This window comes from Salvelinus alpinus, chromosome 36 (assembly GCF_045679555.1).
Source record: "Salvelinus alpinus chromosome 36, SLU_Salpinus.1, whole genome shotgun sequence".
Lineage (NCBI taxonomy): Eukaryota > Metazoa > Chordata > Actinopteri > Salmoniformes > Salmonidae > Salvelinus > Salvelinus alpinus.
Window position 1 is genome coordinate 6,265,224 of NC_092121.1, and position 15,167 is coordinate 6,280,390.

At 48.3% G+C, this 15,167-nt stretch overlaps 1 protein-coding gene across 9 annotated transcripts in view; it reads right to left on the reverse strand.

Annotated features, from left to right (window-relative positions):
• The window catches only part of LOC139565046 (rho GTPase-activating protein 23-like), a 126,125-nt gene that overhangs the window by 12,570 nt on the left and 98,388 nt on the right, over positions 1-15,167 (reverse strand). For 4 of the 9 annotated variants that reach the window (XM_071385066.1, XM_071385064.1, XM_071385065.1 and 1 more), the window contains exons 6-10: positions 13,278-13,338; positions 9,432-11,043; positions 1,182-1,337; positions 300-414; positions 124-163 (exon numbers count right to left, since the gene is read on the reverse strand). In XM_071385066.1, coding sequence (XP_071241167.1) covers positions 124-163; positions 300-414; positions 1,182-1,337; positions 9,432-11,043; positions 13,278-13,338 — 1,984 coding nt within the window. The remainder of the gene's footprint in view (positions 1-123; positions 164-299; positions 415-1,181; positions 1,338-9,431; positions 11,044-13,277; positions 13,339-15,167) is intronic. The other 5 variants (XM_071385060.1, XM_071385061.1, XM_071385068.1 and 2 more) reach the window with 5 other exon arrangements.

Genomic DNA, 15,167 nt, shown 5'->3' on the forward strand with positions numbered 1-15,167 from the left:
AAAAAACAGATGGTTTCAGACACACTTCCCAAGCTGCCAGAATTGCAAGGTCCTCTGCAATCTGCAGTGTGGTCACGTGTATGTTACAGCCTACTGTTGTTGTGAAACAGGGGAAAAACTCACCCCAACAGTGAAGAAACTCTTCACTCTCTTTGGCAGCCTCCTATGGAGAATAAAACGGAGGGTTAGTTTAAAATGACTTCAGCAAGATTTCCTACGAAATGAGTTGATGATCATGTGCTCCAGATGAATCCCTCCTAATCGATTTCCCACGTCTCCCCCGGTGTTCCGTTACTCACGAGACGCCGCGTCCCTCCTCTCCTCTGAAGGTGTTGAGTCCCTCGTCACATGACTTGGAGCGCTCCGTGGTGATGGCTAGAAGATAGGAGGAACGGCGACTGGATTTAATACCGCCTGCTCAGTGGGAGACGGAGCGAGTGAGAGAGAGAGAGGGAAAGAAAGAAAGAAAGAAAGGAAGGAAAGGAAGGAAAGCGAAGAATGTAGATGTAATGGCAGTCAGAGGATGAGAGGATGTTAAGGAGTGTGGGGTTAAGAGACGGGGGTGAGCGGTTGACAGAGAGCTGGTGAGTGGTTGGATGAGGTGGTTGGGGTGAGGTAGCGGGTGAAGAGGTGGGCTGGCAGGATGGACTCAGGTTAGGTTAGGTCTTCTCAGGTCACTTCGCTCACTACTGCCATGCAAGGGGAGTCTGTCTGTCAGACTGGACTAAAGCTGGGTGTACGAGGACCACAGGACTTCATGCTCTAGTCTATACAGAGGAAAATGTGGACCCTATTGGTACAAAACACACTTTCTACAAAGGGTAGCGAGTAACCACATTCACTTCAATGACGCATATGCATCTGCCTAGGCGGTTAGTCCACCGAGGAGAGACTACATTTGCTTTAGGGTGCGCATGCATCTTACCAGGCACAAAGAAGTACACAAAGCCTATTTACTGGAGGCTAATTTACCTCTTCGCCATGGAAAAATTGTCAATCAACTCATGCAGAGAGACAAAGGAGCATGCTGTGTACAGTAAGCCATTCTCTCCATAGATGTGGAGGTGGCATGTCTGCTTGCATGGTACCAGACACCGCAGAGAGGGGTGCTGGGTGGATTCTGGTATGGCTGCATGTAGGGTAGTCGGTCCGGGGTAGTCCGGCTCAAGGGGGGCACTCACTGCAGTCGTGTGAGAAGAGCCTGGTTAGGGGGAAGGTGAAGGTGGGGGAGGCGGGGCTGGTGACGATGGCGGGCGCTGAGCTCATGCCGCTGGACACCACGGAGGAGGCGGGTACGTGGCGGGCACGGAGGTCAGCGCTGGGGCTCGTCGGCTCATCTGTGTGTGTGTGTGTGGGGGGGGGGGGGGGGTAGAGGGAGGAGGAGAGGGACGGTTAGAGGGAAGAGGAGGGAAGGGAAAGGGCAAAGGTGGGAGACAGGATAGGAAGAAGGGAGGAAGGGAAGTAGAGGGAAGGTTAGGAAAGGGCAGAGGGCAGAATCAAGGGTGAGAGGACGAGAGGGAAGGATAGAGGGAGGAGGGGAGAGGATTTGAAGGAAGGGAGAGCGATGAGGTACCGCCAGAGGGTTACTATAAAGGACAGAGATACTGTTTTCACACGGAATGCTCAGGTTCTCTGAGAAACATTGACAAGACACATTACTTACTTACTCACTTTCTTTGTCCTTCTAACACACAAACACCGTACACACAGATTATAACATGTGTTCTATGAAGCATCCTCAAAGAGAAACTGGATGAAAATAGTCAGAAAAGACTAAAGGCAAAACTGCAATTTAGAACTTCAATAACGTATCTGTAAATGAGCAATATTACAGCTCTATTGCATAAAAACACACACGGACACACGAACAATAGACAAAATAATAAGGTGGAAAGTAAAACGGCATGCAGAGAGATTGAAACAACGCCCTATGCTGTACCTGTGTCTGCTGCCTCCATGAGAACAGTTCTTCAAATAGAAACGGAAAAGGCTTGTAATAACGCTAGGTTTCAGTTTTTTATCAACTAGCGGGTTGGGAAGAATGTGTGATTCATTGTGTTCATTTGTATGAGTGCATTACACACACAAAAAAAGGAAACTTTGTCTTGCTTGTAGTGATAATGTCCTGGTTAGCTGCTATGCATTTTTCAAAATGAAAGCAGTCATTTCAAAGTTGAATGACAGAAATACATAAAACCACCGTAAGTAATATATCTAAGATCGGGGTTGGGGAATAACGGGTTACATTGTACATATAACTGATTACAAAACAAACTAACTGTAATCCGTTATGTTACCACCAAAAATATTGTAATCAGATTACAGATTCCTTTGAAAAACTAGATGATTACCTGTAGGATTACTTTTAAATTCATAAAGGATGTTAGCGATTTTTTTTACACCTTTCTGTTTTCTCAAAGACATTGAAAGCAGCATTGAAAAATGGAGCAGGTTTAAGTTTGTTCCACCTGAGCGAGTCTGACCACAAGTCAGAGACCGTTTGATGGATAGCGGGAAAAGAGCAGGAATAGGCTTTGGTAGGCTACAGTGCAAGTGGTCTTCCAATGGTGAGACTGCTGTCAGCATCCAAAGATTATACATCCTACTTGAATAAAGGCTTGGAGGTAAGGACGACAGCAGTGGTGTAGCCTACGGGCGACACGGATATCACGTATTGTTGATATCTACATACATAGCGCACTGATGTGACTCACACTGCTGCTCGGGCTATTTTCTTCTTACGGATTGTCGTTTTTGTGCACGACTGTTCATTTGAACCCAATAATGGTTGAATTTAAGAGGTTTAAGCTGCCTGTCGTGTATCGCTTTTGCGACTGGTGGACGGCCATGAGTGAAAAATTCACTCTTGCAACAGCTGCATAGTGCAGATCCCAGTCTATGGAATAACAGTTTGAGGGACTTCCTCCCTTCTAAACTCCCCCGTGGTATTGTGCTCCACATACGGTCAAAAACAAGTTTCATTTAAGAAGACCGCGAGTGAGGTTTTTATTGCTCAATCTAATTCGTGCTGATAAAAAAAATATCCATGGGCCTCACAGACACATGCTCAAAGCATGCCGTTTCATGAGAGCGGCATTTCTTTTTCAGCTCGAAACAACAAAATAGTAAACAGAGTAGGCTAATAAGTCCTTCGTTTTTGGGTCATGCTCAGGTTAAACTATTTGGCTCATCTATATATAAATCCTATTGTTGAAGATCAAGGAGTATTTTGGAATGGCTGGAAAATCTGACAGACTTTGTTTTTTTATGTCAAGATACAGCCTAATCGTTTTACAGGGGTGCGTGCTTAGTCCCCTCCTGTACTCCCTGTACACCCACCACGGCGAGGCCACGCACCACTCCAACACCATCATCCAGTTTGCTGACACGAGGTCAGTGACCTGACAGTGTGGTGCCGGGGCAACAACCTCTCCCTCAACGTCAGTAAGACCAAGGGGCTGATCGTGGACTACAGGGAATGGGGGTCCAGGCACGCCCCCCTCCACATCGACGGGGCTGCAGCGGAGCAGGTTCAGAGGGTTCACGTTCCTCGGGATCCATATCCGTAAGGACTTAAAATGATCCACACACATACGCACAGTGGTGAAGAGACAGCGCCTCTTCCCCCCTCAGGAGGTTGGCACGGGGCCCTCAAATCCAAGTTCTACAGCTTCTTGACGAGCTGCGTCGTTGCTTGGTATGACATCAGCATGGCGCTACAGAGGGTGGTGCGGACAGCCCAGTACATCACTGGGGCTGAGTTTCCTACCATCCAGGACCTCTATATCAGGCGGTGTGAAAGGAAGGCGCGGGAAATCGATAAAGACTCCAGCCACCCAAGTCATAGACTGTTCTCTCGGCTTCCGCATGGCAAGCGGTACCGGTGCATCAAGTCTAACACCAACAGGCTCCTGAACCGCTTCTTTTCCCAAGCCATAAGACTGCTAAATAGACCCTTGTATTTCTTTGTATTTTTGCACTCTCTATGCACACTCACAGGACTCTACACAATCACACACACTGACACTCCAACATGCACACACATTTATACGGACTTTACACACGCACTCACATACAATCTTCATTTACGCTGCTGCTACTGTTTATCATATATCCTGATGCCTACTCACCTTACCCCTATACCTCTATCAATCCAGTATCCCTGCACATTGTAAATATGGTATTGGCACAGACCCTGTATATAGCTACTGACCCTGGAACTGACTCTGTATATAGCTACTGATCCTGGAACTGACCCTGTATATAGCTACTGACCCTGGAACTGACCCTGTATATAGCTACTGACCCTGGAACTGACCCTGTATATAGCTACTGATCCTGGAACTGACCCTGTATATAGCTACTGATCCTGGAACTGACCCTGTATATAGCTTCTTACTTTTTCGTATTCTTATTATTTATAAAAAAAGGTCTCGTGTGTTTTTGTTCTACCGTATGTTATTTTTCGCACTAATTATTGATTACTGCATCGTTGGGTTTAGAGCTCGCAAGAAAGGCATTTCACTGTTGTGCGCGTGACATTAAAACTTGAAACTTATCTGTATTAAAGTACAAAGCAATGGTTTAAAAGAAGCCTACATACACCATAATGCAACATCAATGTATGGTCAGCTATGTAAACTCTAACGTTGATTTATCCGGCAATAGATGTCGTTCAATTGGTAATATTCCTTTTTGTCTTCATCTAATGCCTCTTATGCAATCTAAAAGTAACTGAAAGTAATCCGATTGTTACTGAGTTTGGGTGATCCAAAAGTTACATTACTGATTACAATTTTGGACAGGTAACTAGTAACTCTAACAGATGCCATTTAGAATGTAACCTACCCAACCTTGTCCAAGATAACCCTACAACGTTCATCTCAACCATTCTAAAACACACACAAGGGGATGTGAAACCAGCCAGCCACAACACACTTTCTGAGTGACACAGAGGATTATGGACCAGACTAGTGTTTGCATGTAGGGAGGGAAGGGTAGGGTTTTGCCCATGTTTAACTTTTGTAGCTTCAGGTCCAAATGCTGGCCTCACTAATAACCACGGCTGCTGCGCCTGTCTGTGAGTACCTTCACTAAACAGCAGAGGGCAGCAGATCTTCAGTCTCAAATGGAAGCAATGGCTCAAAGACTACTTGGCTCTCAACTCGAAACCAACCCCTATAGCCTTAACTTGAACTTTAGAAACGGAATGTTATGCTGTCTTGTATTGTTAAAAGGTGCTCAAAAAATACCTTTTCACGCAAGACTCATCTCTCTCTCCCCCGTGTCTGTTTCTTCTCTGACCATACCTCTCCCCAGACATCATATTCTCCCCTCTATTCCTCTCTGCTTCCACTTTCACTGCCTTCCACCTGCTTCCCTCTGTCTCTCGACATCTCCCTCGCCCCTCCTCTTCTCTCTGTATCAGTCCGTTTCTCGTCTCGGTGCTAGGGCCGGCCCAACAGAGGCAGCAGGAGAAGAGGCTGAAACATTCCCAATCTGGGATGTGGAATCTGCCTGTTTACAGCCGAGCCCAGAAATAGCCGCTCTCGCTGCCTGTGGGTTTAACAAAGGCCATCATTAACAGAGCCAGCAGCAGCAGAGCAGCGCCAGTAGAGAGAGGAGCTCCCAGCCACCACACTGCAGGACTGGAGAATGGAGCAGGGCTCTATACTACTACAACACACTCCTATAGCCTACTATCACATCCCCTTCTCTATAGGAGACGCCATGACCTCACCCGCTCACACGGAGACACAGAGAGAGGGTGAAAGAGAGATGTCTTTGAGAGCATAGGCCATGTTTTGGCCAGCTCAGTGTGTGTGTGTGTGTGTGTGTGTGTGTGTGTGTGTGTGTGTGTGTGTGTGTGTGTGTGTGTGTGTGTGTGTGTGTGTGTGTGTGTGTGTGTGTGTGTGTGTGTGTGTGTGTGTGTGTGTGTGTGTGTGTGTGTGTGTTCTGTGGAGGGTAGTGGCTCTGTGTGTCTGTTGTGGGGAGGGTATAGTGTGGAGGGGCTGTGGACTGGTCAGTACCCCGTCCATCTCCCAGTGGTACACAAAGGCAGCATTGATGGCGGTGGGCACAGAGTGCAATGCCTGAGGCTGGCAGTGTGACAGAGACAGTCTGGACCCCTACTGTACTGTGACTCACAGGGGGTCCCACTACCACCAGGCCCCCTGTCCTACCATCGACACTTCTGGGTTCCCCCAAAAGGAGGCTCAGGGGGGACAGTATAACCTGCCATCCTAATAAGACCCAATCCTAGGATTTACAGTAAAAATGCTCCAATACGTAATTCCTTTCATTGGTTCTGCTACCGCAAGCTACCAACACTATTCAAAAGGGGACTACAGTGAGTGAAAGCACCATATAGGGAAACGCTAAGTCAAACGAGCGATACTAGAGGGCAAGAGAATCCAACCACCATCCTGGACAGCACAGACTCCGTGCTTTTGTGCATCTGTCTACTACACAGCCTCATCATCTACAGCCTATTAAATCGTGTTCCAAAACAACCAGATCACAGATCCTATCAGGGAGAGGAAAAGATGTAGAGATAGAGAAACAGCAAGAGAGGAGTTTGAAGCTTCAGTCTTTGGTCATTAAACGTGCCCCAGCTTGCACTCTTGAGCAGGAAGGAAGAGAAGCAGCAAGAATCTTCTCAGTTTCCTGGTTTTCTTCCTTATTAAATCTCTTTCTTTATAGGTCTCTCTCTCGCTCTCTATGTTCCTCAAGGTTTGGCCCCACACCGAGGGCATCTATCCATCTCTCCATTTTAACGTAGGCACAAGTTTCCGACGCAGCTCATTTGAATCTGCTTTCCACTTTGCTGACCTCAGTTGTTGTCCTGACCATCTGAGGGTGTGGAGTAGCCTACCTTGCTTATAGAACGTCTACATACTCCTTGGATTTCGTCACATTTTATTGTGTTACAAAGTGGGATGAAAATGGATTTAACTGTCACTTTTTGTCAACGATCTACACGAAATACTCTAAACTCTAAAGTTAAAGATGAAATAAAAATAAAACAGTAATATGCCTTGATTAGTTAAGCATTCACCCCCCTGAGTCAATACACGTTAGAAGCACATTTGGCAGACGATTACAGCTGTGAGTCTTGTGAGTAAATCTCCGAAGTGCTTCGCCCACCTGTATTGTGCGATATTTGCCCATTTTCCTTTAAAAAAAAGAAATCTTCAAGCTCTGTCAAGGTGTTGGGGATCGTGGCTAGACAGCAATTTTTCGAGTCTTGCCATAGATTTTCAAGCAGATTTAAGTTAAAACTGTAACTTGGTTATTTCCAGAGTCAAGCATACCCACACCACGATGCAGTCACCACCATGCTTGAAAATAAGGAGGAAGTTACTCAGTGATGTTCTGGACCAAACATAAGGCTTTGCATTTTGGCCAAAAAGTATATTCCTTTGCCGTGTTTTTTTTGCAATATTGCATTAGTTCCTTATCGCATATATATGCATGTTTTGGAATTTTTTTATTCAGTATATTTGTATTCTTCTTTTCACTCTGTCATTTAGGTTAGTATTGCGGAGTCACTACAATGTTGTTGACCCATCTTCAGTTTTCTCCAATCACAGCCATTGAACTCTGTAACTGTTTTAAAATCACCAATGGCCTCATGGTAACATCCCTGAGCAGTTTCATTCCTGTCCTGCAGCTCAGTTCAGAAGGGATGACTGTATCTTTCATGTGTCTGGGTGGTTTAATACATCATCCACAGCATAATTATTAACTTGGCCATGCTTAAAGAGATATTCAATGTCTGATTTGTTATTGTTACCCATCCACCAATCACTGCCCTTCTTTATGAGGCTTTTGAAAGGCTCCCTGGTCTTTGTAGTTGAATCTGTGCTTGAAATGCAATACTTGACTGAGGGACCTTACATATGGGGGACAGAGGAAGAGTTAGTCATTTAAAAATCATGTCAACCCCTATTATTTCACACAGAGTGAGTCCATGTAACTTATGTAATTTGTTAAGCCACAGTTTACTCCTGAACTCATTAAGGCTTGCCTAAACAAAGGGGCTGAATACTTAGGCAACAACTCTAATTTAGTTATTCAAGTTTTATTAATTTGTTCAAATTTGTCGAATTTTCTTTTAACTTTGAGATAATGGAGTATTTTGTGTAGATCAATGACATAAAACATTAAAAAAAAATCTATTTCAATCCCACTGTGTAAACGCAACAAAATGTGAAAAAGGTTCACGGGGGTGTGTAGACTTCCTTTAGGTACTGCATGTGGCCCTGGCCTGGTCCTGCCTTAGCTATGGTTGGTTTACCCGTGGTTTGACTGTAGGGCTATCGGCTATGGTCTGTTGATTAGTACTGTACACGATGTAGGAGTAGCTGGCTATTTACTGAGGCCCTGTTGTGTTCATCATGTGTTCGTTCAGCAGCAGAGCAGAGGCAACAAGCTGAGACACGGCCAGATACCTCCTGTTCTCTTCTCACAAACACACACACACACACTGTACATACACACTATACATACATACATACATACACATATACAAATGTGTGGTTACAGTAGAACACACATGTAGTGCGCAAATACACAAACGTTCAAACAGTTACGAAGCCCAGAGGGTGAATCTCAGTAAATCCAGACATAACGTCAAAAGTTAAGGTTATTATTAGAGTTTCAACCAATTCATTTATACTATTCTTCTTTTTTTTTGTCATTTAGCAGACGCTCTTATCCAAAGCGACTTACAGGAGCAATTAGGGTGAAGTGCCTTGCTCAAGGGCACGTCGGCAGATTTCTCACCTAGTCGGCTCGGGGATTCTAACCAGCAACCCTTTGGTTACTGGCCCAACGCTCTTAACCGCTAGGCTACCTGCCGCCCGACTTGGCTGGGATTAAAATGGAATTCATGGCAGTGACATAAGAGAGAGAAAAATATTCTCCCTGTTGTGAAAGCGGACAGACTGAAAGCTAGTGACAGACATAAAGTCAGCTTCCACCTCCTCTCCTGTGAATGGAAAGGGGATCTGAGCGACTTGGGGGGGAGGGGGTTAGTGAAGTCCCGTAAAATATGATTCAATCAAACACTACTAAAACTGTCTGCATGTCTGTGGGAAGTGCCAGTATCACCCAACACAAACAAAGACACAGGCTGGAGACAGAGTGAGGAAAAGCCCGGAGCCTGGCCACACAGGTAGACCGACAGAGGAAATGAAGGGTACAGAGAGAAGGGTTCGATTCTCTAAATAGAGGCCAAGTCATAGTCTATGTCCCCCCCTCTTTGTTTGTTTTTACGAACAGTTAGTTTCCAGAAAGTTCCAGTAAGATTAAATCAGGAGGAATATGTTTGTGCCTTAAACGGAAGTGTGAGTGATGAGGTCTGCAAGTCACATGGAGGGGTAGGGAGAGGAAGAGGAGGAGAAGTGTGTGGTGGTGGAGGTGCTTACCTATAAAGGGAATGGAGGCCATTGCGTCATCCTCTACAGACAGGGGGGCCAGGTTGCCATTGGTACGGTGCGGGGCACCATCTCCTGAGGGGCGAGGGGCGGGGGCAGCGTCGTGGGGGTCAGGGGGGAACACAGGGGGTTCTGTGCCATCTACAGGCAGGGTGTAGTGGGGGTGGCGCATGGCGTGGGCGCTCCTTCGTCCCGTGGGGGGTTTCTGTCTCAGTTTGACTTCCTGGGTCTGAGCTACCACCTCCACCTGGCCTTCCACTGACCCCCTCTCATGGTTGGTGGGGCGGTAGGCCCTATCAAGGGTCTCGGGGGTGGTGGAGGCCAGGGGGGATGGAACTGAGGGGACAACACCCTCTGGGGGGCTGGTTTTGGGGGTGGGGGCCCAGCTGAGGTGGGGGCCAAGGTAGGAGGGGTCCCTGAAGGAGGGTTGCTGCATGATGCGGCCTGTTTTGCGGTTGAAGGAGGGGCTGTAGCTGCGGTAACCTACTGGCTGGTCGTCCAGGCTCTGTCCGGTGGGCAGACGTCTGCTCTGGGGGGCTGGTTGTTGGGGCTGGGGCTGTGGGTGAGACTGTGAGTGGGGTTGGGGGTGGTTTTTGTGGTGCGGCTGTGGTTGTCGGCCCATAGAGGGGGCCGGTGCGACACCGTAATGGTTCCCCTGCCTCTGATAGGCCTCAGTCCTGGGTGCTTGCTGTGAGGCCTGCTTCAGCCAGGCAGGCCTCTCGGAACGGGGCGACTCCAGCATCTCCATCGAACGGCCATAGCGGTCGTACTGTACCAGCAGGTTCTCCGACCGGGCTCTGCTGCCGTAGGAGGAGGGGTGACTCTGGTCCCGGGGCCCCTCCCAGTCTCCGTAGGTCCAAGAAGGGTCCCCGTGGGGGCCGGGGCCCGACTGCTGCAGTAGCATCAGGGTGTCCTGGGAGGCGCTGTGGGGCCAGCCGCCCGGACTCCGGCGGTGGCACCCAGGGCCTGTCTCACACAGCCTGTCCTGAGAGTAGCTGCGGTGGCGTTGGTGCATGCTGCCACTGCGGCCCTGGCGCTGCTCAGCAGCTTGGCTGTAGTACCACTCAGACAGGGCCTGTTGGCAGTGCTGGCTGCGGCTGGGGCTCGGCTGGGGAGGGCTGGCCCAGGCCTGGCTGCCCTTCTGGGGCTGAGAGGAGGCGGTGGTGGCAGTGCCAGCAGCATTGTGGTTGACATAGTGGACATGCAGAGGGCTGCTGAGGGGCCCTCCTGAAGAAGAAGATGAGGAGTAGGAGCGGCCCCTTGTCTGTCCCGTAGGCTGCTGCCCGGTCACACCGTACTGGATTTCCTCTGTCCTGTAGGGGGGGCTACTGTGGCCCACGCCCCCCGGCTCTCCGCCCAGTCCCTCCTGCCAGCTGGCCGGGCTGCCCACGGTGGAGCGGTTGTCCAGGGGGGACAAGGGGCTGGCGGAGCCTGGCCAGCGGCTCCAGTTGTCCAGCTGGTTCTGGCCCATGGGGGCCGGGGCCCCGGCGGGAGGCTGGGACTTGGTGCGGGGAGCGTAGCAGAGGGGCGGGGGTACCGGAAGGTTCCGGGCTCCCCCTGTGTAAGGCTCGTTGCCCCTCAGGTAGGCATCCTGGGAGTATGCCTGTAGGTGGAGACAGAGAGGGAGAGAGCTGAGACACAAACAGGAGGAGTTCAGGTGACGAACAGAGGTCAGAGGTCAGAGGGGGAAGGAGCGGGATCAGTAGATGGACTCAATGATTCAATACAACTGCTTTGACAGTCACAGGTTTGACAGTCACAGGTTTGACAGTCACAGGTTTGACCGGCACAGGTTTGACCGGCACAGGTTTGACCGGCACAGGTTTGACAGGCACAGGTTTGACCGGCACAGGTTTGACAGGCACAGGTTTGACAGGCACAGGTTTGACAGGCACAGGTTTGACAGTCACAGGTTTGACAGTCACAGGTTTGACAGTCACAGGTTTGACAGTCACAGGTTTGACCGGCACAGCATTCCACTAAAGCTCCTTGTTAACTATGATGTTGCACAGCAAGCGACGTCGAGAATCATCTGTGTTCATCCTCCTACCACCTCAGTCTGCTCCGCCACAGTGACTCTCAGGGGCCCCAACTCAGCCTCCAACACAAACACAGCTACTCGTTAGCTGCAGGCACTAGCACGTGCCTTGAGCGAGAGCCACAACACAGCAACCGTCTGCAGCCGCACAGAACCACAGCAATGTTCCCGAATACACCACTACAACAAAGCACTGACTTAAAACGACAGCCAATCTGGATCTATCAAAACCAGCAGAGAGTCTCACTGCTACAGCTAGCTTGATCCAATACACCCGCAACAACAACATATATGTGAAGCGTCGCTCAGCGTTCAAGCCCCTCAAGCTACAGCCACAACACCGATTAAGAAACTACAAAGCCACAGTCTTAAAAACCGCTTTGCCCGAAATGAATTCACATCAAAAGGCGACACTTACAGATGAAGTGTTCAGCTGGTGTTCAGGCTTCACCTCAGAGAGCCGGGCAGGCCCACACTCAGTCTGGCAGTGTCTCTCAGGCTCAAGTGTGTGTGTGTGAAGAGGAGAGGAACTCCTCGATGCATCAGTCTGTTTGCTTCCCACAGACACTAACACTCCTGCCGCTACGATTTACCACTCTCTCTCCTTCTTTCTCGAGGTTATGTCTCGACTTCTTCTTTACACTCCTTTTTTGTCTCTCTCGCTGTTCTTTTCTTGCTATCTGTCGAACTTTCTTCTTCGTTCAGTATGCTGTCCTCAGACAAGCCTTTCCAAAGTCCCTCTTCTCTCTCTCTCTCTCTCTCTCTCTCTCTCTCTCTCTCTCTCTCTCTCTCTCTCTCTCTCTCTCTCTCTCTCTCTCTCTCTCTCTCTCTCTCTCTCTCTCTCTCTCTCTCTCTCTCTCTCTCTCTCTCTCTCTCTCTCTCTCTCTCTCTCTCTCTCTCTCTCTCTCTCTCTCTCTCTCTCTCTCCTCTCCCTCACTCTACCCTGTGGGAGGGTGGAAGGGGGCGTAACTAGTGCTGGTGACGTCAACATTGGAATGCAACCGATGCCCGTGGTGCAGTGAGGGGCGGAGTGAGAGGAGAGAGGAGAGAAGGGTGGAGGAGTGGAGGGTTAGGGGAGTGGTAGTGGGGTTGAAGGAGGGCAGTATTTGGAAGGGGAAAGAAAGGGTGCTTGGTGGGTAGGGGTTTGTGTGTGAGAGAGAGAGAAGCCCAGGTCTGGGAGGTTGTGTCAGCGTTCTTGCCCCTGGGTTGCTCCTCCTGGTCCAGAGGAGAGGCGGTGACATGCTCTGCATGTCTGGTCATGTGTGTAAGTGGTGGAGCAATTTATGGACTGAGGCAAAAGTGTGTGTGTGTGTGTGTGTGTGTGTGTGTGTGTGTGTGTGTGTGTGTGTGTGTGTGTGTGTGTGTGTGTGTGTGTGTGTGTGTGTGTGTGTGTGTGTGTGTGTGTGTGTGTGTGTGTGTGTGTGTGTGTGTGTGTGTGTGTGTGTGTGTGTGGTGTGTGTGTGTGTGTGTGTGTGTGTGCGTGTGGGAGTGAGTATGTAGGTAGCTGCTTTTCATGTGACGCTTCTACAGAACTCGGGATAATAGCTTGAATGAATGTGTGTTGTAATCCAGCTACAGACTAGAAAGCATCTGTGTCACAGTGAAGTCACAGTGAAGTCACAGTGGGGTCAGCTAGTTCCTGAGAGTTGAGAATTTCCACTCAAAGCAATGGAATGACAAGAACGACTATATCCAAGATGTTATCTCTCCGCAGTATTAGTATTCTTAAATCAATTCATTTATCAGGAGAGAGTGAGTGTTTCTATTAGGGTGTAGTGTGGTTGAAATATCATACTCACACTTACCAGCTGCAGAACGTCTTCGTCTTTTGGCATTATAGAGAGCTCCAACACACTCTCACTGTGGAGGGATCGAGAAGAAAGACGAGAGGGACAAGGAAGGGAGAGGGCAAAGAGAGGGGGAACCGAAGAGAGAAGGAGGAAGGGGAGAAGGGGAAAAGGAACACAGATGGAACGATAGAAAAACAATTAGAACTCCACATTTTTTACAAACTCATCATGTTACGGTAAGAGAACACTTTTCCCCCAGTTGTGACGAAGGGTTTTTGTTTTGCTTTGAGATGAGTTGATCAGCAACCATGTCACAGGAGACCCTGTTGACAATGACCCTGGTGACTCTACTGCTCTCAGTGGATGTGTTCTGTACACTCATTGCGCCAAGCTATTCTCTTTAGGAGGATGTACTCACACAAGTCAAGGAAGACTTACTCAACTGAACATGTTCCACATTCCAGAATGATGCTGTACATACATAAAACATACATGTCTCGTACATAAACAACACCCACACATATGGTGCATTCAGAAGGTATTCAGACCCCTTGACTTTTCCCATCTTGTTACATTACAGGCTTATTCTAAAAAGGATTAAATAAATAAAAATCCTCATCAGTCTACACACAATACCTCATAAAGACAAAGCGAAATTTTTGCAAATGTATAAAAAAACCCGAACAGAAATACCCGATTTACGTAAGTATTCAGACCGTTTGCTATGAGACTCGAAATTGAGCTCAGGTGCATCCGGTTTCCATCATCCTTGAAATGTTTCTACAAATTGATTGGAGTCCACCTGTGGTAAATTCCGATGATTGGACAGGATTTGGAAGGGCACACACCTGTCTATATAAAGTCCCACAGTTGACAGTGCATGTCAGAGCAAAAACCAGGCCACGAGGTCGAAGGAATTGTCCATAGAGCTCCAAGACAGGATTGTGTCGAGGCACAGATCTGGGGAAGGGTACCAAAAAATGTCTGCAGTATTGAAGATCTTCAAGAACATAGTGGCCTCCATCATTCTTAAATGGAAGACGTTTGGAACCACCAAGACTCTTCCTAGAGCTGGCCGCCCGGCCAAACTGAGCAATCGGGGGAGAAGGGCCTTGCAAGGTCAGGGAGGTGAGAAGGGCTTTAGCCTGACAGAGCTCCAGAGTTCCACTGTGGAGATGGGAGAACCTTCCAGAAGGACAACCATCAGAGAGAGAGAGAGAGAGAAAAGGGTTGAGAGCATCAGAGGTGAAGGAACAGGTGTTCTTACGTATTCCAGAAGCTGGATGTGGAGGTCCTGGCTGGTGTGATTTTTTTCTTCTTCTCGCATACACTGACTAGACGCTAGCTAAGCTAACGTTGTTTTATTCTTTTTGTTTTACTCTGCCTGCAAACACGCTGGATGATTCAGAATTCATTGAAGAGCTTGAGCGGTTCATTGATGAGAGATACGAACTCTAAGAAACATGTCGCTGGTTTCGGAGGATTCAAGAATTAAGGACAACAAACCCAATCAACGAAACAAACCAGAGCCAAGTTGGCCAAGCGGTATCAACGATGGAACCAAACCATCCCCAAGCAAGAGTGCGCGCAGGGAGAGTGGGCAGAGGTTTACTGATATGGATGCTGACTTGTTCAAATCCATCAATGAAAGGCTTGCCAAACTTGATATCTTGGATATATTACGAGAGGACATCAATGCATTATGTGTCAGTCTAGAATTCAGCCAACGTCAGATTGATGATCTAAGGAAAGAGAACACGGCGCTGAAAGGTACTGTAGACTCTATTCATAGCAAGGTGGAGGTGGTGCAAAGGGAGAACAAACAACTTTAAAAAACCTTGCTTGATGTACAGTGTCGATCAATGCGAGACAATCTAATATTTTCAGGGATACCGGAGA